Raw genomic sequence first — 26,187 nt, forward strand, 5'->3', positions numbered from 1 at the left:
TGAGAGTTGGACTGTGAAGAAAGCTGAGTGCCGAAGAATTGATGCTTTTGAACTGTAGGGTTGGAGAAGACTCATGAGAGTCCCTTGGACTGCAAGGAGATCCAACCAGTCCATTCTGAAGGAGATCAGTCCTGGGTGTTCCTTGGAAGGACTGATGCTAAAGCTGCAACTTCAGTACTTTGGCCACCTCATGCGAAGAGTTGACTCATTGGAAAAGACCCTGATGCAGGGAGGGATTGGGGACAGGAGGAGAAGGAGACAACAGAGGATGGGATGGCTGGATGGCATCACCAACTCGACTGACGTGAGTTTGAGTGAACTCTGGGAGTTGGTGATGGACAGGGAGGCCTAGTGTGCTGTGATTCATGGGGTTGCAAAGAGTCGGACACGACTGAGCGACTGAACTGAACTGAATTGAAGATATTCCTAGTTTGTAATATTTCCATCTTAGGAGACTCAGACCTGCTTTGAGAGACCACGAGGGACACCTTGCTCTTCAAGCATGTTCAAATCCTGAGGTGAAGTCGAACTTTAGTAATTGATTCATCATTCAGATCAGTGACTGGGCTCCACCCGAATACCAGAGCTACCTATGGCAGCCTTGGGGATTGAGGAATGAGTAACACAGGGTTCCTGCACTGAGGAAGCTCCTCTTACAGTAAAGAAATACAGACAACAAACAAACAAACAAAGGATTTCAGCTATTGAGAAGGGCTGGGGAGAAAATAAAACCAAGGGAGACGCAATGATGATGCCATCATAGAGGGCTTCTGTAGATTCCAGTTGGCTTTTGAAATGAGGAACTTGAGCAAAAAGTATTGCACACGTAGAGCAATTTATGGTATCCAGTTTCATAAAAAAAAATTATTATTCTGACTTTTTAAGCGAGAAGCTGACATTCCATGAGATTAAACCACATGACTGAGGCACTCGTAAATGACAGATCTGGGGGCCTGAATACAAATTTTCTCTCATTTTCCGAACCAGAGTTTTCTCATAGTGTATAGCACTATGGAATGTGACAGTAGGGCTGGATAACCCTGGAGCGTGGGATGAAGGAATCCATAATGCTTAGGCAAGATGGGAAAAATGTGTCAAAGCAGAAAGAGACGCAAAAGAGCAAGGGCTGTGACTTGCTCCCACTACGGTCACACAGGATGACTGTCAGGATGTAGAGGAGCTGCAGTCCCCATAGCCTTAGTTCCACTGGGCTGAGAAAATCTCCAGCCTAATCTCAACAGAAGGGCCCTTGCCTTGCACGGGTGCTCTCAGCAACCCAGGCTGGGGTGGGCCCCTGGGTCACATGTGGTTTCAATCACTGCATGTATCTGCATCACTGTCATTGTATCTGGAAGATGACTGAAGCCTCATTTCTCTCCCAGGCCTGTCTGATTGTGCAGGGGATACACGTCAAATCTGGAAAAGCTATCTCATCTTTGGCAGGCCAGAGATAGGGCAAGACTTCAGAAAGGTACAGCAACATCCCACCCAGGCCCCTTCACCCCTTTATTAAAAACAAATCTGAAACAACAAATGTCTAAAATTTTCCACTTATTCATTTCATCCTGCCTCATTATAACCATGCCCTTTGTCCACACCCGCTGGAGTTGTTTTTTTTTTTTGCAGCCTTGGGGGAAGCTGGGATGTGTCTGTCCCTAGCTCTCAGTCCCTCCCATAATAAACAATCACTAAACAGCTTGCTGCCCTAGGCAACTGTTTGTCCAGTTTGGCCACGCCCCTGTGACTTAGGCTGGGGAAGAGGGTGGGAGGTGTTCCCAGTAAAGCAGAATTCAGGCTGTAAGGCCAGGGACTTGGCTTTGACCAGAAGTACTGTTGGAAGCACATCTTTGCAGTCTTGGAGGATCTTTAGATAGACTCTGCATCTTTATCTGATTTGTCCAGTGATGGGTCCCTGAGGGTAGGGGCTCATGGCTGGCGTGTGGGAGGGCCGCTGAAGGAAGGACTAGCTTGTACTAATGGTAAAAAAGGTCATCCCCTGCCTCAAGTGTCTCATCTACAGCTGGCCATTCTACCAGTCATCTGTCCCTCAGAGACAGCGCCTTAAAAACCATTCACCTCCCCCGCAAAAGAGAGTAACATCACTTTCGGTACTGGGAGGAGCTTAAATCAACCGGGTTATTCTCGGCTATTAGATCTTTCTTTTTTCCACGGTGTGATTGGATCTCTTGGAAGGTTTCTACTGAATAGACAAAGGGCTTCGGAAGCTAGGAAAGGATGCGCGGAAAGTTATGGAGGATTTGGAATAGGTGTCTTCTCTTAGTGCACAGACATGAAGAATTAAAACGATTCCTTTCGGTTGTAGTATTTCCTTTTTATTATTGGGGATTGGGGTGGTTCCTTGGGAGTAAGAAAAAAGAGATGGGCAATGCAGGAGACGCTGGAGATAATGGGTTCGATTCCTGGGTTGCGAAGATCCCCTGGAGGAAGGCATGGCAACCTGCTCCAGTATTCTTGCCTGGAAATCCCACGGACAGAGGAGCCTGGCAGGTTACAGTCCATGGGGGTGGCAAAGAGTCGGACACGATTGAAGCACACATTTAGGGGATAAGGGACCTGTTTAAATGCTTTGTAGGAAGGAAAATTCGGGGCCCTCAGAGGGTGGAAGGTGGGCAGAGAGAGACATCCTTCTGGTCAACGGTCGCTTTCTATGAAGTCTTTTTTTTTCCTCCTGCAGCCCAAGGGCTCGCCCCACTGCTCCACTTTTCGAGCATCCTTCTTCAGGAACCCGAACACACCCCGCCGCCCGCTCGGGGAGGCGCTCCCGGCAGGCAGCGGAGGAGTAGGAATTCTCGAGGACGACCGGGGCAGCCGGAGCAGCGGGTCGGGGAAGCGCCAGCCAGTCCCCTGTTCCCCAGCCTCCGCGCGCCCGCAGACGCCTCTGGGAGGCGCTGGTTTCCCGGCGCGGCGGCTGCAGGTGGTGCGGCCCAGGCCGGGGTCCGGATCCCGGGCCTCCGAAGGGCCGCGGACTCTCTCGGGGCAGCCCCGCGCTCCGCCCGCTGAGGCCCGACCGAGACGCCCCGGGGTCCCCTCGCCGCCCGCACCCCCAGCGCCGCGCCGGCGCCTCTGCCGGTGGCCGGGGGTTATGAATGGGCGCAGCGGAAGCACCGCCCACCCCGGACGTGACGCTCGGCCAATGGCAGCGCGGGCTGCGTGGATGGATGAGGTCAGCGCTGTCGCGTCGGGAATGGAATGTGTAAGTGTAACATTCAGAACCGGGTAACATTCGGCGACCGAACGCGGCGGTCGGCAGCGATCGCGCGGGGGCCTGGGAAGCGCCGCTCGGGGCCGGCACTGCCCGCGGGGAGGACGCGCCGCCGCCGTCACCCAGCGCCGCCGCCGCCGCCTCCAGCCTTCTCCAGCCGGGCCGCCGCGCGTCCCGGGGGCCGGCCCCGCGAGCGCAGGAGTAAACACCGCCGGAGTCTTGGAGCTGCTGCAGAAGGGAATAAAGAGAGATGCAGGGATTTGTGAGGTTACGGCGCCCCAGCTGCAAGATGCACTAGCCGGCTGAACCCGGGGATCGGCTGACTTGTTGGAACCGGAGTGTTCTGCACGGGAGCCTGGATGAGTTGAAGTTGCTTTCCAGGGGCTCGTTTTCCACGGTGCCGAAAGGAATCCGAGAGGCAAGGAAATCACTTCGTCTTGCCATTGATTGGGCATTGGGAGCTTTTTTTCCCCCCCCTCTCTCTTTCTTTTCCTCGGTCTTGTTGCATGCAAGAGAATTACAGTCCGCTGCTCGCCCGCCCTGGGTGCGAGATATTCCGCCCCGCTCTCTCCCGTCCATTGTGCAACCCAAAGATGAAAGACCGAAGGGGAGAAAGTTAAAGAAATCGCCCACATGCGCTGGATCAGTCCACGGCTTGGGGAAAGGCATCCAGAGAAGGTGGGAGCGGAGAGTTTGAAGTCTTTACGGGCGGGAAGATGGCGGACTGGAGCTGAAAGTGTTGATTGGGAAACTTGGGTGATTCTTGTGTTTATTTACAATCCTCTTGACCCAGGCAGGACACATGCAGGCCAAAAAACGCTATTTCATCCTGCTCTCAGCTGGCTCTTGTCTCGCCCTTTTGTTTTATTTCGGAGGCTTGCAGTTTAGGGCATCGAGAAGCCACAGCCGGAGAGAAGAGCACAGCGGTCGGAATGGCTTGCACCATCCGAGTCCGGATCATTTCTGGCCCCGCTTCCCGGACGCTCTGCGCCCCTTCGTTCCCTGGGATCAATTGGAAAACGAGGATTCCAGTGTGCACGTTTCGCCCCGGCAGAAGCGAGAGGCCAACTCGAGCATCTACAAAGGCAAGAAGTGCCGCATGGAGTCCTGCTTCGATTTCACCCTTTGCAAGAAAAACGGCTTCAAAGTCTACGTCTACCCACAGCAAAAAGGGGAGAAAATTGCTGAAAGTTACCAAAACATTCTAGCGGCCATCGAGGGCTCCAGGTTCTATACTTCGGACCCCAGCCAGGCGTGCCTCTTTGTCCTGAGTCTGGACACTTTAGACCGAGACCAGTTGTCACCTCAGTATGTGCACAATTTGAGATCCAAAGTGCAGAGTCTCCACTTGTGGAACAACGGTAGGAATCATTTAATTTTTAATTTATATTCCGGCACTTGGCCTGACTACACCGAGGACGTGGGGTTTGACATCGGCCAGGCGATGCTGGCTAAAGCCAGCATCAGTACTGAAAACTTCCGACCCAACTTTGATGTTTCTATTCCCCTCTTTTCTAAGGATCATCCCAGGACAGGAGGGGAGAGGGGGTTTTTGAAGTTTAACACTATCCCTCCTCTCAGGAAGTACATGCTGGTCTTCAAGGGGAAGAGGTACCTGACAGGGATAGGGTCAGACACCAGGAATGCCTTATATCACGTCCATAACGGGGAGGACGTAGTGCTGCTCACCACCTGCAAGCATGGCAAAGACTGGCAGAAGCACAAGGATTCTCGCTGTGACCGGGACAACACCGAGTACGAGAAGTAAGTGACGGGCCTCAGCGGGTTAGCCCCGGGCCCTGCCCACCTGGATCCAGGTGTGAGCTTGGGGAATGGGGGTGGGACAGGGGAGCCCCTCCGGTCCTCTTCCTCTTGCTCCAAGCCTGGGACGGAGCAGCCTGGTTCTTCAGTGTGTGGCTCGGAGCTGAGGACCCAGAGTTGGAGCTCCTCGGGCAAGCGGAAAAGCCTGGAGCACTTTCTTGGGCCAAGTAGGTGACAGTGTCTCCCTCTTGCTTGGAAAACCTTCAGGGTGATGTATCTTCTATGAAGGGTGTGGGTTTGATCCAAGTTTGGAACCTGCGCTTCAACGGCGGAGCCAGGAGAGTGTTTGTGAGAGGTTATAGGGACCCCAGAGGCTCTGAATCCACCCAATCTAGGGACCTTCCACCCAAGATTGATGTTTTATTTGCTGTTCTCACGAGGAGGGAGAGGAAGCTGCTTTCCCTGGGATTCTCCCACCCTCCAGTTGTCATCTTTCCGTAAACCTTAAATGTGTGTTAGTAGTGGAAGTGCTCTAATTTTAGCTCCTAAACTTTGTGTGCCTGTCTCTTCCCTACTCCCAGATGGCATTGACTTTTATTAAGGGAGACTGTAAGCTGGTTAGGGCCTGTGATCTTGCATGCACGCATGCATGCATGCATTCATTCATGTGTGCTTGTTGGTATGTATATATCCTGCTTCCCCCCCTGGGAGAAAGCTGTTTGTAAATCTGGGCCTCAGCTCTACTGCTGTAAACTCCAGTTGCTAATTTAGATTTCCTCTTCCCTTTTGTCTTTATCAATTTGCATGTAAATCGGAGACTGTTACTCTGAATGGGCGGTGAGATGCCTCCTCACCCTCTGGAGTGAAGCAAGTTTTGTCCAGTTGCTAAGTAACTGAGCTGGAGACTTTGTAGCCTTTCTCACTCTTCCTTTTCCTTCACAGTGATGGTAACTGACACACTGGACTTGAGGGGGGGGGTGTCAAAACTAGTTTCCACCAATGGGCTTTAACCTGAGCTTGGAGGGTCCGTTTCCTAGTGGATGGGGTGGGAACTCCAGTTACTCAACTTGTGTCTGGCTTTGAAAGAGTTAGTGAGCTCCTACGGTGCATTTCCACTTTACGCCAGTTAAAAACCAGAGCAGCCTTGTGCTACCCAAGGAAACAAGGGGACCTCTCCGCTGAGTACAAGAGGAACTGGCAGAGGTTGGCGGATTTTGCAGTTGATTCATGAAATGCAGAATAGGGGAAACGCTTCGCAGACCTGATTGGAACCGGAAGGGGCATGGTGGGGAAAGGGCCCTGAAATGAAAGGTTTGATTGTTGTCTGTGGATTTCCTCAGACACTCAGGCCTCTTGTCGGAGGGATTGGAAGGGAAGTTCAAGTCCTCCTGTACTTGATCGTAGACAGTAAAGGAGAAGGGATCAAACACTGGGATTCCCCAACCCCCAGCACCTCTTGCCTTTCAAGCATAAGCAAAGCCTGAGGCTGTAGGGTCAGTTATGAATGTAAATTGTCCCCTGCTTCAGGGGCAGTTACCTGTGAATGTTGGGTGCAGTTGCCCTGTCTTCAATTTTTCTCACAAAAGAAACAAACCGTGGTTGGTAATGAACGCTTTGTTTACACGACATTTATATTGACCTATTCCTGTGGGTGCTTGTAACAAAAAAATGCTCATAGCCTTTGAAGAATTTCTTTGTCTGGTTTATGGTGGAGTAACTCGAGATGAAGTCTTAACCTTTCAGTCTAAAGCAGTCTCACTGAATTTTGTAGAAAGATCATTATGATCTTCATTCTTACAAAGGAGCTGGACCTGAGGTCTTACCTTAAGAAATTGGAATTGTGCATTTATTTGGGAAACACCCTCCATCCAATACAACAATCATATCTGCTTTACCTTCCTAGGCCTCAAATGAATATTAAATGTCTACATTCTCTGCTGAAGCGTTTTTCTAGAGATTTTGGCAATGAGGGAAGGAGGGGTTCGTTTTCTAGAAACTTTTAATAGTTGCTCATTAAATTTCCCTAATTTTTGACCCCTTTGTGATTGCACCAAGAAATCTGACACCCACGCCCTTGTTTTGGTTTATTTTTAAGGCCACAAGGGGTCAGGCCCTCAGGATTGAGTCTCCTTTGAAAAGTGGCATTTAGTGAGGAAGGCAAGTTGCTTCTTTCTCCTGAGCAGGGGTTTCTTTCGCAGCCACTTCTGGATTTTCTTCATTCCTCTTTTGCATACTTTCCAACGCTAACCTGGAGTTTCCTGGGATGGGATGGTGCTGCAGAACGTTTGTATTCATTGGCCTGGTTGACCTGGAGTTTTAACTCATTCCTCTCACTGAGTTATCTGGATGCTTTATTGTTGCTAAATGGTGTTTGCAAACATGATTGCCTATTGCGTTGACTTTGGAAGATATGAAGATGAAGAATGAGCTCTGATGTGGTGAGAATGCTCACACAGCAGGCAACCTGTCTTGTGCTCTGAAGTAAGCCCAACTACTGTACTTTGCTATTTATCCTGATGTTTTCTGGAAGTCAGCCGTGCATGTATCAGACACAGAACTCCAACAATCAAATGCTAATCTTGTTCCAGCATTCTAGAGGAGGTTGTTGCAGTTAGGTCTATAGAAGTTATCTAAGTTCGACTTCTCATACTGCCTTATGGTGTGACTTCTGATTCATCATCTTGAACCTTAGTTTATCTTTTGGTAGAATGGGTTTTAGATGGCTTCAGGGCACTCTATAAGCGTTTACTTGATAATGGCTTGTGAAAACAGAATCCGTTTTCATCTACTTCTTTTTTTTTATTACAAAGTGTCTATGAAAATGCTTCAGTTTAATTTGCTGCCACAAGTAACTACATATAACTTTGCTCTAGAATTAGGGGAATGATAATTAGATTGAAAATTTACGGTCTCATGGCCAAGTTAGGATACCATAGAATATGTACAACTAAAAAAGTTGCTTTTAGTGAAATTTAGTCTTAAGTGACAATAAATATTTAGTTTCTTCATCTCACCGTCACTTTTGTGAAAAGCAGACATTTATTGCTAAAGGTATAGAAGAGCTACGTGGAATAAAGGGAAAGACTTTTCTCTTGTAATAGAGCAATAGTTGTGACCCAGACGTCTAGGATTATATTAGAACATCCATTTTTATGACACTCATAATTAATTTTCATCAGTTACATATATTCACAGATGTAGATGACGCCGGCTAAAAGAAGTCGATGCGGTGATTACATGATTTGTAATGAGGCTTTAGAGAAATTCTATTTTACATTTTTTGAGCTTCTTATGCATTCTTACAGAATGACCGTAGTTTTTGCATGAACTACGTAGTTCAGATCCCTTCAGAGGGCATTATTGTGAAACTTCAAATTTGGCTTTCTGAAATAGAAGAAAGAGAAGGAAATGAGAGGTGGCTTCTATCTTTGACCCCTCCGAGGAAAGAGGTGGAGAATATTTTAAGGTGCTCTTCTGGTAACAGGCAGGATTCTGTGCAGGCCTTTTGGACACCTTTTTCCTGTGTTTGTTGAAGCTCACAATCCTGGTATTTTTACGGGTCCCGAGGTTAAGGAATCATTCGACTTCCAAACATCCTCCTTTTGCTGATGTGAAAACTGAGGGATAGACTGATGAATTTGCTTAAGGTCAGAAAACTGGTTCGTGGCAGGGGTAGTCCTAGAAAGTAAACCTTCTTCTGACTTTCTCTCCCTTGACCTACAATATTCTATCTTTAATTACAGACACACTTGAAAGCTCTCCAGACACTGGAAGGTCCTTGTTGATGGTGTTTCTTATAGGATTTCTCTTGGACTCATTTGGGAAGCTGATAAAGACTTTGGACAAGCTTTGTGGGAAAAAAAAAGAAAGCACATAGATGCATAATTTGTCATCTAGTTTTAGGAGTTGGTACACAGCCTCTACTAAAGGGCATTGTCAGACTTGAGAACTTTTGCTCTTGGGCTTGCATATTTCTTTTCATTGCCAACTAAGTTGGAGGTCCCTGGACTGTTGTGTCTGAGTAGGAGTTGTGGGAACCTTTCAGTTTGGCCTCAAGGAATTAATTCACTGAATGAGAAGCTGAATTCAGATGCATTCATGGCAAGCACAAAATGTGTACAAGTAAATGATGTGTTTATTCCCCCTTTTCCCAAGCTATGTTCCTAGACACCTGAGCAATTTCGCGATCCAGCAGGGAACCTTGGAGGCATGAAAGGTGGAAATTGTGCTTCTCAGGTTTTACATGTAGAAGCACCCTTTCCCCCACAGGTGTACAGTAGCACCAACACATTTCTAAAATAAACCACAAAATCACAGTTTTAAAATAAAGCTAAGGCCAGCCCTAGGCTAATCTTGAAGTTGGCAATTATGTCTTCTTGAACTGAGGTTCTAAAACTTTCTCTAACGCTTTTCCCCATTACCCCCCGCCCCCTACCCCCACACTTTTCTCAATTCCTCTGAACTTGCTTTCTGGAGAGAGCTCAAGAACCTGGTTTGTAAGGAATCCCTAAAGGTTGGGGTTCTGTGTGCTACTTCTAAGGACACTGCAGATTGATTGAGTCCAGTTCAACAAATGACCGTTGCCAGTAGAAGCCTTGACCTAAGCCTGCAGAGAATGGCTTGCTAGGAAGGCCCTGCCTGTGAGAGGCCACGTTGGTCGTCCCCGTGACTGTGACATCAGCTTTGGATGGCACAGACTTGGCCAAAACGTGTGTTCCCTTTGTTGGAAGACCTGTGGATGTGCCTCCCCAGAACTGTGACAATGAGACACCTGCTGACAATGACCTTGAGTATGCCAAGGTCACACCGAAGGTTGTGCTTGGTAGGGCCTGGCTCCTCTGCTCACGGGTGTTTCGTCAGGCCACAATCCAAGTACATGAGCTGAGGCCTGCTCTGGTGAGGTGCATCGTTGTAGGCTGCACAGCTTGTGGGTACCTGAATGGGGGCTACAGCCCAAGCTGTGTGGCTCCTCTCATTTCTCTGAAGCCTGCTGCTCCCTCCTGACCGTCATTTTCCCGCCTCTTTAGAGGAACTTCTCTGGCTCAGTGATCACTGGATACTCCAGACTCTGGAGCGTGTTTGTGCCTGGATGTGAACACAGGAGTTCGCATTTCCTTGAGCTCAACAACCATCTGGTTTTCCTTCAAAGCTCTTCTGCCCAGTGACCAAGTTCCTCTAATGCGCAAGGACCTCCTCACAATTGCATGGCATTTGTCCAGTGCCTGACGTCAGGTTGCCTTTATTAGCGCCTGAAGCCTTTTAACCAGTGTAAGATCTCCATTTTACAGATAGGAGTGCAGGCCTCGAGAAGGTCAAGTAAGGAGCCACAGTTGCGTCTGGTGAGGACGCGGCGGTGTCCAAACCAGGCATTCCGAATGCCGAAGACAGTGCTCCCTCGACAGGACATGACCACCTTAAAGAGCCAAACAACATGTCTGCCTGTTCACGGTTGTGTGTGAGTTTAATATCATTCCAGTGTTTGTGCATCATATCTCTCCACCGCCCCCCCCCCCCCCCCCCCAGTGCTGATTTCCTTTCTATACATGTTTTCCAAGGAAAAATTTGGCTCAGAGATGGGATCAAGATGGCCCCATTTATCAGCATGGCATGCTGCAGTTCATGCCATCGAAAAGAGTCAGACCACAACTTAATGGCTGAACAGCAAAAACATTGAACTCCTTCAACTCTTCTGTTCAGTTCAAGGCTTGTTAATAATTACTCTGTCTGTGTAGATTCTGGCTTTCATTCTCTCCTAAAGCTCTTCCCAGAAAAGTGAGGAAGTGAATGGTATGTGACCTTTGCCCTCAATGATAGCACCTTGCGGGGTTTGCCCTGTCCCAGGTGTCAGTGAACCCGTGAGAGTGTACTGGGGTGACCACACTAGGTGTCAGGGAACCTGTGAGATGGTGCAGGAGTGATCGTTGCCCCAGGTAAGAAGGTGTGATCCTGTAGAAATGGGAGACCCACTGGAAGGTTCCACTTCTGACAGAATGGGCCAAGTTTCTAGAGTATAGCACACCACTACTCTCTACCCTCAGGATCCCTATGGAAAAACAGTGGTTAAAAAATTATGAGTTGTGCAGAGCCTAAGACCTGGGTTTGATTCTTGGGTCGGGAGGACCCCCTGGATAAGGGAATGGCAACCCACTCCAGTATTCTTGCCTGGAGAACCCCATGGACAGAGGAGCCTGGTGGGCTCTGCAGCCCATGGGGTCTCAGAGTCGGACACAACTGAGTGACTACCACAACCACAACCAGCATGCAGAGCTTTTGTGAAAAATTAGGCAAATGCAAAAGATAGGAATATGAAAATAAGTTTCTTCTCTAATCCCCACAATAAGAGCTCACCACTATTGTTAAACTTCAGAAGCTCACCTTTTATAACCAAAATGTACACCTCTGTGATTATGTCATTCTGTCTCTGCATATCCAAGTACCTTCTACAGATATGTTAATTACTGCTTAATTAATAGTAAACAATGAATCTGACACATTTTCTTTCAGTGTCTTGTTTGTGCCAGACACATAGGTGTTGGAGCTTGGGGCATCCAGGAGCGAATACAGCAAACTTCCAGCCAGCCTCCTCAGTGGGTTTTATAAAGTCAGAGTCCGACTTTAAATGGATTTTTACATGTTGCTTTTTTTCTTAACATTATCCCAGAGCATTTTTCTCTCCCTCTAAATAGGAAAAGCCTATTAAAATATTAAAGTAGGATTTTTAATGGCTGCATAGTTCTTTTTAGTAACTCATGGCTATATCCTAGTTGATTTCCATTTTCTTAGTTAACAGATTTAACTTGTTTCCCTTCTTTTATTATACTTGGGCCTGTGATGAATTTCACTGTACTGAGGATTTGTTTTCTTCTTGACTAAGGTCTCTCTCGGAAAATACAGCACTTCCTTTCTCCCAACCCCCACCCAGATCCCTTTTGGAGGAATAGCTGTTCTTGAGGTGAGTCTGAGCACCCATTTAGTGAAGTAGCCATCATGAAATGACTGCTTAGATAAACATTTGTAGGTGTTAATTGGTCCTGCAGGGGGGTCTTTGAAGCTCCCACAGCTCTGGTCCCTTTGAAGTTTTGTTTTTACTGGAGCCAAAACCCTCTGTTGTGTCTCTTTCTGAGTAGACTTCTTCCTCCCTGCGTTCTGCAATCCTTCCTGGGATCTCAGAATCTGTGGGCCTAACCTGGGTAGGTGTCATTTTTTAAGTTAATTGTATCCGTCGCTCAAAGTCCCTCATCTCTTTTCTCTTTGGTTGTTGAGCTTATAGTTCTTTGGAGGTGAATTGAGGCAGGTGGCTTTGCCTGAGGGGTGTCCAGGTCAGATCTGGGATTCTAAGTGCAAATGAGGCACTATTCTAAGTGATTTAAATACCAAGTCAGGGGGGAATTGGTTAGGGCTCAGTGCTTTCACTGCTGAGGGCCTGGGTTCAATCCCTGGTCAGGGAACTAAAATTCCACAAGGCTCTCTGTGTGGCCAAGAAAAGAAGAAAAGCAAAAAACCAAGAGAGAAAACAAAGTGAACCAAATTCCTTAGGCCTAGTTAGTTAGGCTCTCTTTGCATCGTAATTGCTTTGAGCAGCAGTGAGAATTTTGGAGAACTTTGCTTGTCTTTTGTACCTTCTTGTTTCCCTCAAAGCCCTTTAGAAGAGTGCAGCGACCCTGGACCAGGGAAGTCACTGACCCACACACATTTCTGGACTAGGTGATGAACCTCTCAGCCTCAGTTTCCACATCTGTGAGTGGGGATCACAACCCCTCACTGGGACATCGAAAGGAGGTAGTGTGGGTGCATGCTTCTGATGCAAAAACTGGTAAATGCTAATGTGCTCTGCAAGGTGGTGGTGTTTATTAAAAACCATCTTCCTGCCATTTTCTAATCAGCCACAGAGGTTTGCTTTGTTTCATAACTTGGCTCTTTACTAAGCCACAGAAATAACTGCTCACCTCTCTCTTGATGTGTAATCCTCAGGAAATTGTGGTAGGTGCTCTGGAAGGCTACCCATTGTTTCTGTGGGCTGTGGAAAGATGTAGATGGGCACTGGAGCTTGCAGGTGGGCTGGGGCAAGGGTACGAGCAGGTGGAGTGGGCTGTCTCTGGGGCAGTCAGGCACTGCCTTGCCTCCACATCCTCCAAGTTTCCTGGGCGACTGCTCCAGGAATGCAGATGGTCACTTTTGCAGGTGACTTCGGCACCCTGATCGGTTGAGGGTAACTTTTGGGAGGATACCGCATGGGTTGGTTCCACAGGCCCTTAGGTTGCAAAGAGCAGAGTACCACTCAGGCCACCTTATGTCACAGGATTTATTGTGAAGGGCACAGGGAACAGAAGCTGGAATGGAACTGCTCCAGTGAGTTCTCAGGACCCAGCGCAACACCTGGGTATCTCCATCTGGACCTTCATCTCTGCCCTGGCTGGCACCTCTGTCCCTGTGTGTGTCTGCCAACCACGGGCCAGTCCTTCCTGAATTCTCTCATGCAGGCCCTGGATGAAACCAACCTGATTGGCTGCCCTGGGGATCCTTACTCTTTCAAGGGAGAGCCATTTGTATTAGGCCACGTCTCTAGGTCTGGTGGCGACCTCATCAGTTAAAAGGCTGTCCTGTCAGATTGTCATTCTTGATTGAATTGGTGGCTATCCTTTTGCAAAGAGCAACCTAAAGTTGCTTCCTGAAACGGGGGGCTGTGGTTAGGGGAAGTTGGCTGTGGTAAACACTGTTGAAGCCATATCCTGTTGGCACTGACAGATTTGAGCCTGGTTGATGATGATGATGATAGCATTCTTGAGAGCATACCATGTGCTGGGTGATGGGCGGTATCTTCTTGAATCTTTACGTCCACCCAAGCAGGAAGATATGCATTTGAGATGCAGAACGAAGTTCAGAGAATCTTTATAAGTGACTTGCCTAAGTGCACACAGCAGGGATACCAACCAAGGGCCATCAGCATTCTGTGCCTGCGTTCTTCACGTTGGTGTCTATTGCTTCTGCACAGCTGGAGTTGATGTCATAAAGACCACACACATGTGTCAACAATAGCTTGATTGATGTATAGAATATCACTCGTGTTTCTCACCTAGAATTTATTTCATCTTACTGAAGAAGAGACAGTTTTAACCAGCTTGGTCATCTGGTTTCTTAGCCCACAGCAGATTCAAAGCAATCGATTTAAAGAGAGAGGGATTCTTGGGAAGGCAGGTCTGGGAAGAAGGGACAGCTGGCAACCCAAATAGAAGGAAGCAGGCGGGAAGTGGTAACACCCAAAAGAAGTAAAGAAGCCCTGAAATTTTTTTTTTTTAATTTATTTTTATGGGAGTGTAGTTGCTTTATAATGTTGTGTTAGTTTCTGCCATACAGCAAAGTGAATCAGCCATACATATACATATTTCCCCTCTCTTTTGGATTTCCTTGTTATTTATGTCATCACAGAGCCTTGAGTAGAGTTCCCTGTGCTCTACAGTAGGTTCTCATTAGTTACTAAGTTTATACATAGTATCAGTGCTAGTCTCCCAATTCATCCCACTGTCCCTTTTCCCTCTTGGTATCCGTACATATGTTTGTCTCTACATCTGTGTCTCTATTTTTGCTTTGCACATAAGTTCATCTGTATCATTTTTCTAGATTCCGTATATAAGTGATATTATACGGTATTTGTTTTTCTTTCTTACTTCACTCTTTATGACAGTCTCAAGGTCCATCCATATCTGTACAAATTACACAATTTCGTTCCTTTTTATGGCTGAGTAATATTCTATTATATATATATATATATATATATGTGTGTGTGTGTGTGTGTGTGTGTGTACCACATCTTCTTATCCATCCAAGAAGCCCTGCAATTTAAGCTCAGCTGGCCCAGAGCCTGAGCGTGTCCTGCAGGTACCCCACATGTGTGCCTGTGGGTCCTGCCCCCTGGCACTGTGGCGGTCACACCGACCAGAGCTCCTGTAAATATCGGATAAACTATGCCATGGCATAGTGCCGACCACAAGCCATCACCTGTGTGCACTGGCCTTTGTTTAAGAAAGTCGGGGAGCATGTAATGAGTTTTGTAACTTTTTTTTTTAACCCCTGTGGTGAAAATAAAAATATTTTGGTGGCCCTCAAAAGAAGCTCTCCATTTGAAAGCTTATCTATTAATACTAAGCTCAGCAAGTTCCCCAAGGGCTCGGGGTACAAGGGATGTCCTTGGGATTTGTATCAAAGTTCTGGTATTTGTTGCTAACTCAGATTTCTGGGGTTTTATGATACATATCAGTACTGTAATGAGAAATACGAAGTTTTCTGGTATTGCTGTGTGGGCCTGTGATGCTAGTTATTCCTGATTGACTAGTCTTCCGAGTGACTTGGGCCCTGGGCTCAGGTAAAGAGCTGCCCCAGGTGTGGAGTGTGGAGGCTAGGAATTAGAGAGAGAATGTGCCCATAAGGGGATGAAGAGCCGCTTGTCTAGAGCTTAGAGGCTGCCTGGATGGTGCCGTGGGGCACATGTCCTGCTTTTTCCCCTTTTCTAGGGGCGTCCAGCATGGGGATTAATGGGTGGAAATCTGGAATGGATTTCACACATCCTGCATAAATGCTGGCATCCTGACAGACTGGTGGGAAGCATCCGCAGCAGCACTGATAGACATAGGACCGTGTCACCATGGTGCTGGGATTTGCCTTCGAGGCTTCTTGTTCATCCATATAGTATGGCGGGGGTGGGGCTGGAGCAGGTGCAGCTCCACCTGCCTTTCTGTCCTCAGGCTCTTAGTGGAGTCTCATTCCTCCTCTTCCTCCTTTTCCCCGAATGGCCTCCTGTCTCTCTCTTGGAAAGCTGTCCCCTGCTCCGTTCATTTCTTCCAGAGTCACTTCCTTGAGGCCCCAGACATCTCACAATCCCATGCTTTGGGCTCTTGTAGAACTGTTCTACCTGGCACGGCTGTGTTTTTTCCCATTTGTTTTACTATCTGTTTTTCTCTCTTCCCAGCAATTGTATAGGCCCTAAGGGGAGGATTCAGGTTGGTTTTTCACTACTCAGCTGATACTTACTGAGCACCTGCTGTTTTCCAGGCACTGGGGATTCAACACTGAACCAAACAGACACACATTCCTGCCCTGTGATGGCCCCAGTCTAACGATTGGAGACTGATAACCATGTCTATTGTGGTCTATGTTAGAAAGCTTTGGATCCTGGGAAGAAAACAACCTGTGGAAAGGGGTGAAGACATTGGCTCTCAATGTGGGGAGCTTCTGGAAATGGGGCCCAGGTCCTAGTCCTGGCCAATCAGACTCTTGGGGGATGAAGTTCAGGTGTTTAGAAACGCTCACCACGTGATGTGGATGCACAGGGAGAATGGGAGTGGGCATTTACAGTAAATGTGGGGGCAGGAAGGCCCTGTCGGTAAAGTGACACTGAGCTCAATCACTGATGTATCTTCACAGCCTAGCACTGTGCCTGGCCCACCCACACTGGGCACTCAGTTTTTGGTGGGTAAATGAAAAAGAGAAATTACATTTATTTAAACAAGTTACGTTTATTTGTAAATTTAAAAAATTAATTTGGTAAATCACACTTATTCATTTATTTTACATGTACTTAATTACATCTCTTTAACATTTATTTATTTGATTACTGTGTTTAATCAAAATTCGGCTAACCATTGATTCAATGTATGGGTCTGTAGGTGTCCCTGTCTTTGGTTTACAGCCCAGGAATCCCCGTGCTCTCCCCAAGTGCATCATTTACTGATTCACCCAGTTTCTTTTTATTTCCAAAGGGGATATTTCTCCCAATAACCTTTTTCTGCCCCTCCACAGTAGTTTCCTTTCTTTTTCTTTTTTGTTCTTGTTCTGTTGAATAAGCTATCGGTGAAACCAAATTAAAATGAACTGACAGGCTTTACTATGTAATGTGAATCTAAGGAATTTATTGCTACAGGAGAAACCATTATGGTGTTTTTGTCATTTAATTTTAACAGTCTGTAGATATTGGGACTTTCTGTCCCCCCTTAATTGCAATTTTTCTCCCAAATGGTAGGTTGAATATAACTTTTGGCTTTCATTTCCTGCTCAGGTTACATCCCAACTCTGTTAACTGATATTGAAGCGTTGCCCCAGAGTATATAGTAACACAGTGCTTAATTGAGCTATCAGGCTTCTAATGAATTCATATTGAGATTTATCATTTAATTAAAAAGCAAAGGGGAAAAAAAGCAGAGGGAAGGTATTCCATTGTTTCTCCCATTGGCCTCCATTTCCTGCCTGTAAAAATCTGCTGACTTGTTTGTGTTAGCTTGTGGAATTGTTCGGATATTGCGTAGAAGTATTCAAGGTGTGTAGATCAGAGAGAAGACACTGGATCACACTTACTTGGCTTCTTAGTAGGTCTTAAATAAGGATTCTGGTTTGGTAGCCATCATATGACACTTGATTAAATATGAATTATGTTTTATGTTTTTACAAAGCTTGGGAAGGTCATTTTCCAAAATGATTTCTAGGTCTGTATATCTGAAGCAATCTGAAAATCTAATCAGAACGGATCTAATACCGAGATGCTTCAGCTTTACTGAGCAACAGAGAATAAATTTTTCTTGAAGACATCATTTCTTAAATGCCGCATGCTCCTTTAAAATTCACACTGCATTTAAAAAGCTACCTTTAAGCAACACCTTTTATGATAACTGCATTTTTAAGCATTGCAAGTGTAATGTTGCAAATCTGTAAGTGTAGGGTCGTCAGTCTTTTATTGATTCAGAGACTGGAAATGTATAATATGCTCTGTATTTAGATTGTAGAGCTATATTACATGTTTTTTAAAAAATTGAACAGTATTCTATATGAAGATAAAATTTAAGTACCTAAATGTTTAGTAAAGTTCAGAGAAGGGGTAGTATTTTCCTCCACTTATTTTAGACTTAGCCACCTCTAAGAAGTGACCCAAGTAGGGTAAAAGAGAATGCTGCTGCTGCTGCTATGTCACTTCAGTTGTGTCGGACTCTGTGCGACCCCATAGATGGCAGCCCGCCAGGCTCCCCCGTCCCTGCGATTCTCCAGGCAAGAACACTGGAGTGGGTTGCCATTTCCTTCTCCAATGCATGAAAGTGAAAAGTGAAAGTGAAGTCGTGCAGTCGCGTCCGACTCGTAGCGACCCCATGGACTGCAGACTACCAGGCTCCTCCATCCATGGGATTTTCCAGGCAAGAGTACTGGAGTTGGGTGCCATTGCCTTCCCTGAAAAGAGAATAACAAGGATGAAATATCAAAAGAGACCTTTTTGAAAAATTGAGATATAATTGACATAAAACATTGTGTTAGTTTTAGGTGTACATCATAATGATTTGCCAAATGATGATATATATAGATATATTGTAGAATATTATATATATACGTACTGTGCCAGGCTCCTCTGTCCATGGAATTCTCCAGGCAAGAATACTGAAGTGGGTAGCTGTTCCCTTCTCCAGGGGATCTTCCCAGTGCAGGGATCAAACCTGAATTTCCTGCATTTGCAGGCAGATTCTTTACCGTCTGAGCTACCAGGGAAGTCCTCCTATATGTTAGCAATATGTATATGTTGTGAAATGGTTATACAGTAAGTTTAGTTAACATCCATCACCATACATTTTTACAACTTTTTTTCTTGTGTTGAGAAATTTTAAGACTTACTCTCTTAAGAGCTTTCAAACATATGTTACAGTGTTGTTAACTCTAGATACCATGCTATACATTATATCCCCAGGACCATTTATCTTAAAACTGAAAGTTTGTACTTTTTGACCACCTTTTTATTCACAAGTGGTATTCATATGGTATGACTATCATATGGTATTTGTCTTTTTCTGACTTATTTTACCTGGCATAATACCCTCAAGATCTGTGTTGTCCCAGATGGCAAGCTCTCCCTCTTTCTTAAGGCTGAATAATATTCCATTGTGCATGTGGACCACATTTCATTTATCTGTTCTTAGGTTGTTTCTATGTCTTGGCTACTGTAAATGATACTGTCAAAATAAATCTAAAGTTTTTATAAAAATAAGCTCAGAGATTAAGTGCTCTTAAATTCCAAGTATGAAGTAGATATTCTAGGGGTGTTGGTGACACTTTGGACCTCGCCGGGTCCTCAGGTTTCCCTTTACTGGTTTTCTTGCACAGAGTCCTGTGAGTTCACCCCTGATTGGAGCTATCAGGTCTGTCTGTACACACATCTGTGTGTTTTGCATCTGTCTCTTCATCTGAGGAGAGGAGCCTGGTGTCAGTCATGCTATCGCGGTGTCAGTTTTATCTGGAAGGAGGAGAAATAAGATCATTGGCGTGATCTTAAAGATCTGATGTAACTCTTGTATTATATAGATAAGGAAGTAGAGATCCAGGGAAGTTGGGCAACTTGCCCAAGGTCATGTGGCTGGTTATGACAGAACAGGGAGTGGAGCACCTGCCTCTTGACTTCCAGGAGTGTGACCGTGTGGCATGGAGGTCATGCACTTGGGCTCTGGAAGCCAGGGCCTTGAATGGTGGTTCTGCCACCAGCCATGAAACCCTGGGTGTCTTCTTTCCTCCCATTTCTTCACTTATAACATGCGGATGATAATAACTCCTACTTCATAGGGTTGTGACTGTGAGGACTGAGTGAATATTACACATAAGATGCTTAGAACAGTGCTTATGCAGTAAGCGATCAGTAACCATTGTTACTGTCGTTAATCTTCCTGTGCCATTGAATCACATTTGTCTTGTACGGTTTCCGATTTGCCACTTGTGTCTATTTATCATCCCTTTCATTTCTTCCATTGGCTCTGTTTATAGCTCAGTCTAACTGTAACCTGCAGTGTGATACAGTAGCTTGCTAGTCATATAGAAGTTCTAGGTGGTTTGGCAAGTGCCCAGAATTCCAACCACCTGTTGTAACTGTTGCCAAAATACAACAGATTTTCATTTCCCAAAAGTTGTTTCACCAAGGATGCAGATCATTAATATGACTTAATGTCTTAGAATTTTTTTTTCTTTTGCAAATGTACATATCATGCTTCCCACCCATTCTGTGAAGCTGAGTGATGACATGAATCTTCTTGTTCCTGCCTCTTTTTTTTTCTTATTTAAACTTTTTATTTCTTCTTGGAGTATAGCCGATTAACAACGTTCTGATTGTTTCAAGTGCTCAGCAAAATGATCCAGTCATACATATACACGTATCCATCCTCCCCCAACCCCCGCTTCCATCCATTGTTCCTGCTTTTCGAAAAAGCAGTAAAACAGTGGCAGACGTGCCAGTGGCATCACCTGAAATGACTTTCTGAGCCAAAGCTGCTTGAGACAGAGAAGATAATACTATTTTTTTTTTTCTTTTTTCTTTTCTCTCAATTCAAGTAGATGGAGGCGCAGTCCCCTCCTGATGGGGTACTTAGCAAATCAGGTAGTGATAACAGTGAATAACTTTCTACTTTCCCACATTTGCATGGTAGTTAACAATTGATGGCTTTTCTTTAGGAAGGCATTATCAGCTGCAGCAGGAACCAGACCTCTGGACCCTTTCTGCGTGCTAAGTTAAAGCAGTGCTGTACCTACCCTTGATGATAAACTTGTAATTGCAGTCAGGGTGAACGTTGGGGAGGAAATTTTAGCCTGTGTTCTGAAGATCTGGGAGGGTTCAGACACATCGTAATTTATATTTTCATTCTTTCTCTCAAGAGACACAGCTGCAATTATGAACAAACATGTGGTAGGAGCTGTTCTGAAATAACCATTTCTGCCACCAAATCCAGATGTGATCTGATTCCTACTTTATTCCATACTGAAGCGGGCCTGACTGTGTGATTAACATGTACCACGCGGGCCACACCTTATCCCTTGGCACTTTATTACATCCCCCCGCCCCCCAAAGAACAGGATCGTATCCTTGTTGTAAATCACAGAATCCTATAGTGTGTTCTTTAACATCACCTTTTGCAAAAGAGACTCTAGGGACAGTTCATTAAATGTAAGTGGGACCTTCCGCCGTCATCTCAAACATAATACTGCTTGGCTACAGAGAATAAGCAGGTGTGTATTTTATTCATAATAGCGACTCTAATCTTGTGTTTGTCTGTGGAGGAAATATTCAAAATCATTTTTTTTTCTGGGAATATTATTGGGTCAGTGTTGCATATTGTTTTCTACCAAGAATCAGGAACTTTTTTTTTTCCCCCTTTCCTTGTCCCACAGTTCGCTCATCTCTTCCCCACAAAATAAAAACTGCTTTTCTTTCTCCCAGTAAGCTGACTTGCAGATTTAGGTAGTAGTAGAGATAAAAGGATCATTTTGTATTTCCAGTTAGCTCATTTAATTAGATGAGGTGAACTAATTGGATTTTTTGACATGTCTTTTAACATCTAAGATATTCGCTTTGGAATTCCCAGGTACAGCAGCTTTCTCAGTCTGCTCCTTGGTTCAGGACTGGTGTAAAACCTGTCATTTGAAGCCTGTCATTTGAATTCCCCTTGAGGGGGTAGAAAAGTGGCCGAGTGATTTTTCAGATAGTGGAGCATAAATCAACAGGCCCAGGGCATTCCCTGGTTATCACCAGGCTCATCAGCAGAAGCCTGGATTAAGCATTGCTCTGTCCACACACAGCAGCTGAGGTGGTAACCTAAGGGCCTGTTTCCATCACGTGTGGACGGACTCTGTGAAGCTTCCTCACCCCTCTGTTAGAGGTCTGTAAGCTTTGGGGGACCTCCTTATGTCCTGTCATTCAGGGCCTGGGGAAGTTCTGGAATTTAGATTGGGGCAGTTTTAAACCTTACATCATTCTACTGTGCATTGTAATTATTTAGGTTTTGTCTCCCTAGATACCTATTTTGTCTCTCTAGGTGTATACTTGGGTAAAGCTGGTTCCTTTTCCTTTGTACCCCCAGAGTTCTCCCCCAACTTCAGTAGCTGACTTGCTAGGTACTTAGTTAAATCTTACTGCATTTGATTAGACCATTGAAGTCCTTTCTTTGCTCTAGAAATTCCAGAACCCAAACAGATGAAGGTAAGACTATGGTGTATATACTGGAATTTTTCGTTTTTTAAAAAAAATATTGTTTTTTAGTTTAATTTTTCTTTAGTATCTATCTTTTTCAAATACAGACCAAGGGGGCCAAAAAATTTACTGGGATCCAAGTACATAGCACCTCATTTCATGGTGGAAGAGTAACCGTAATAGGCTCTCTCTCTACCATTTGCTTCCAGACATCTTTTGATCACAAAGTTTTTTGGAGGTTTCATACTTTGTATTCTACTTGGACTTAAGTAAGACTTAAATCATAAGTTTTATCTTTAGACTTGTGTATTTGTTTTTCATCTGTTTTCTTGGTATTAACACAGTGCTGAGCATATAGTAGCTCCTCTAGAAATATTTGTCCAATGAGCATCTTTTGGCCATGGTGACCTATAAATGTGGAAAGAAAGACTTTTGGAACTTAATAGAATTTTTTCATTTTGTTTGGAATAAGCAACACAAAGGGGATATTGAATAGAAAAAGTAGGTTTAGAAGAATCCCCCCTTCTTTGCCCCCCCAACATTAGGTTAAATATAGTTAGTGTTAGTTGCTCAGTTGTGTCCAACTCTTGGTGACCCCGTGGACTGTAGCCTGCCAGATTCCCTCTGTCCATGGAATTCTCCAGGCAAGAATATTGGAGTGGGTAGCCATTCCTTTCACCAGGGGATCTTCCTGACCCAGGGATTGAACTGGGTCTCCTTCATTGCAGGTGGATTCTTTACCAGGTGAGCCAGAAGGGAAGCCCTGTGAAGTTAGAGATTCACCAAAATCAGATGATGATTTGCAGCTTTGAAATAACTTGTGTCTCTGACTGCCATTTTAGCTATGAGTAGGTTCCCGGTCATAATTCCGTAATATCCTGCAAAGCCTGCTTTATGGCCCTTGACCTGCACTGTGTTGTCTAAGGCCTCGGTTCTTGGCCAGGTACAGTTTCTATTGCTTCAAAGTTCGCTTCCTCCCGGAGGGCAGGCCGAGAGAGAGAGTTCCTTGTAGGGAAGTGGGGTGGACTTTCCTGACAGCTCCACAGGAGAAGAAGCCTCTGCTCACTCTTTTGGTGTTTCTATTGCCCCCTCCCAGGAAGGGACCAACCGTGCTGCTGGGACCAGAATCTCCATCCCCACTGTCTGCTAATGAATGGGGCACCGCCTACCGTGCTGAGCCAACAACTCTTGGTGCCCTCAGCCTTTCTGAACTCTAATCCCATCTCAGAGACTGTACACGGAAGGCCCAGGGATGCAGTTCTGTGGCCTCATGCACCCGGGGCCGTTTCCTGCCGGCGGGCTTTCAGCTTCCAGGGTTTGTCTCTAGGCTACTTCATTCTTTTCTTCCAGGCCTTCCATTGCCACTCACTTCTCTGCAGAGCAGCTCCTGTCACCTCCCACCGCCTTTTGACAGGGATGGGTTTTACACACCTCTTTTTTCCTGGGTCCTCTCTGGCTGTTAACCAGGGACTGTCAGAGGCATTTCTTTGTGGCTGTTCACGAAAACCCTCCCTCTCGTATGAGTCACCCACCCTACTCTCTGCTGCTTCTTTTTAGTTCTTTAGTTCGTCTTTTTTTAGTAACCCTCCCTCCCTCCTGTGAGGGTTGTGTGCACATGCATACACACACACACACACACACTCTCTCTCTCTCTTTCTCTCTCTCTTCCTGTTCCCTAATTCCCTTATCCTACGTCACCCCTCTTATTGCCATTCAAATCAAGCTGTTCTAACTCTTAAGGGTTCTTATCTCAGAAGCTGGAGTTTACATTTAACTTTTAAGATAGAGCCACCCAAGGCTATAGCGTAAACCACAATCCAGTGAGTGTTTGAGAAAAAAAAGTTTTTTTAATTACGATTGCAGATTGCAGAACTAATATTAGAGCACTGTTCAAAGTTCAGATGCTACAGAAAGTGAAACTTACCTGTAATGCACCCATATATCATCTTGAACTATTGAGTGTATCTATCCTGTTTTCGAGGCACATAGCATATTATTTATTTTCTTGAAAATAGGATTATTTTACATAGACACACACACATAATCTCCTCCTTTGTAATTTTTTTTTAATCGCTGAATTATACATCAAGCACTGTTCCATGTCAGTACATAACAAATCTCTCCCTCGTTTTAATAGCTATATGGTATTCCATTGTGAAAATAATTCTTTGATTATGTTACAGCAGGGTATCAAGTGTGGCATTTGAATCCTGATCTTAGTCTGTCTTCCTGTATATTTAGCCTCCATTCTTGGTCCAAGAAAAAGCGGTACACTAAGTATACTTCTAGCAAAATGAGTGTTTTTTGGGGGGAGGGGGCGGGGATAACTAGTAGTTTAAGTGGTGTATTTTTTTCAATTGCCTATGCCTGATTAAAGATCTATTTTAATGGTTAAAAAAGCCTTAGGATTTTAATTGCTTTTTAAAATACAAAAATAATGCACAGTTTAGTGTGTCGATTTAACTAAAGGACCAAAGTCTGTTAACTGAAAAAAAGTAAGTCTATGTACAGGAATAAAGAAATGTTTTCACAGAAATTGGGACTTCTCTGAGATTCAGAATTGCAGACAGTGAAATTTGGGGTGTGGCCCCTTAAATAAATGTAATTTGGAAAAGCTTTTTAGCACTACTTCACATAGTACTTTCAAAATGTCTGTTTATTTTCTCTCTTGGCACAAGTGAGTACAAATCATAACTGGTTAGATGATATCAAAAGTCTGAGACTAGCGTAGGGAGTGGGTCTTACTCTGATTTGATCAAAAGCAAACAAAGCAAAAGCAAATGGAAAAAAAAAAAGTCAAATGTTTCTCATTGTGGGACTAAAATGCTGCATGCTGAGTTTTCACTTTCTGATTAGAACTGACAGTTGAACAGATATGATTTATGTCTTTGGGGTCAGGAAGAAACTGTCAAATTTTAGTGTGGCTGTTCTTTTCTCTGTCTCCCCCCTACTTTTTTCCCCCCTTAAGCATGACTGTATTAATCAGATAGCAGCCAGTGTTTGACATGTCCTTCTGTGGTGTTTGCAGACTAAGTCAGAACCGTGCCAAAAATCACTTTGCATTTTTCTGATGGAGCAGAAATGAACCTGTTTCATTCCATCTCAACAACTTAACCCAAATGGGTCAGAGCAGACCTGCCTGATTTCAAGGAGGAGAGTAATGTGGGGTATGGTTTAATACAGGTGCCATTAAGACTACCCCCCCCCCCACCCCCCTCACCTCCAGGTTTTATGTTTTCATGAATATTGGCCTTAATTTACCCCAAACAAGCATATGAATGACCTTGTTATAGTATCGCTTGCCGATTTCAGCACCCTAGTAATAAGCCTGGGAGTGTTTTCTTTCTCAGCTCATCTGGGAGAGGGGAGCAGGTCTTCTGCAGTTACTTTGTGATACATTTACTTTCTACCTGCTGGCTTCAAACAGTATTAATTTTTATGTGCTCCTTGTGCATTGTGTTTAATTAAAAGCAGTTCTATTCGCAGAGGTACTTGTAAGATTTTTTTTTCTCCCTGAAATGAATAAAACAAATAGGCATCTGGTATTTGTTTTGTATAACACAATCCCCATAAAATGAAGAGTAATAAAACATAATTATCTGTAAAGGCTTGTTTTATAAGCCTGAGAATGGGCTTGTTTCTACCAGCATTTAAAATTCTGCTCATATTATAAAGAATCCCTTTTGTACATTAGTACGTAACAATAATAACAACAAAAACTTCCCAATTACATGCAGGAATCCAGCCTTTTTTCCCCTATTATGGCGTAAATGACCAAGGTTTGTCATCACATTCTCTCTAGGTAAACATGTTAGGCTAAAAAGGGGGAAATATTTACTTCCTGTTCAATATTCTGTTCAATTGGGATAGCTCCATTTATGATTTTTCCCCGTAATTAAAGAAACAATTTTATATCAGGTATTGATTTTCTGGAGGGGTGGGTCACAAACCACTCTGTATATTTTAAAACCTTCTTTTCAAAAAAGCACACATCAAACTTTTGCATACATTTTGATAGGATTTTCAGATCTTCTGATCCTTGGTTAAAGATTTCTGCCAATGCCTGATAATTGTTTTGAAAACCTTAGTTATAATCTGAAGCTAAGGTATTAGCTTTAGTATATGAATATCTGATGATGGAAATGTGCTCACTGGTTTAGTAGCATTGGATTTAATTTTGGGGTTGGGCTTCTTTTGGGAAATGGAGGAGTACTCCTGTCTGAGGGCAAAA

The 26,187-nt window shown here is 44.8% G+C and overlaps 1 protein-coding gene across 1 annotated transcript in view; it reads left to right on the forward strand.

Moving 5' to 3' along the window:
• The first annotated feature begins 3,317 nt into the window (after nucleotides 1–3,317).
• EXT1 (exostosin glycosyltransferase 1) overlaps nucleotides 3,318–26,187 on the forward strand; it is a 316,389-nt gene continuing 293,519 nt past the window's right edge. Inside the window, exon 1 of the mRNA XM_055546353.1 lies at nucleotides 3,318–4,987. Coding sequence (XP_055402328.1) covers nucleotides 4,026–4,987 — 962 coding nt within the window. The 5' untranslated portion in view covers nucleotides 3,318–4,025. The remainder of the gene's footprint in view (nucleotides 4,988–26,187) is intronic.

Source organism: Bubalus kerabau, chromosome 14 (assembly GCF_029407905.1).
Source record: "Bubalus kerabau isolate K-KA32 ecotype Philippines breed swamp buffalo chromosome 14, PCC_UOA_SB_1v2, whole genome shotgun sequence".
Lineage (NCBI taxonomy): Eukaryota > Metazoa > Chordata > Mammalia > Artiodactyla > Bovidae > Bubalus > Bubalus kerabau.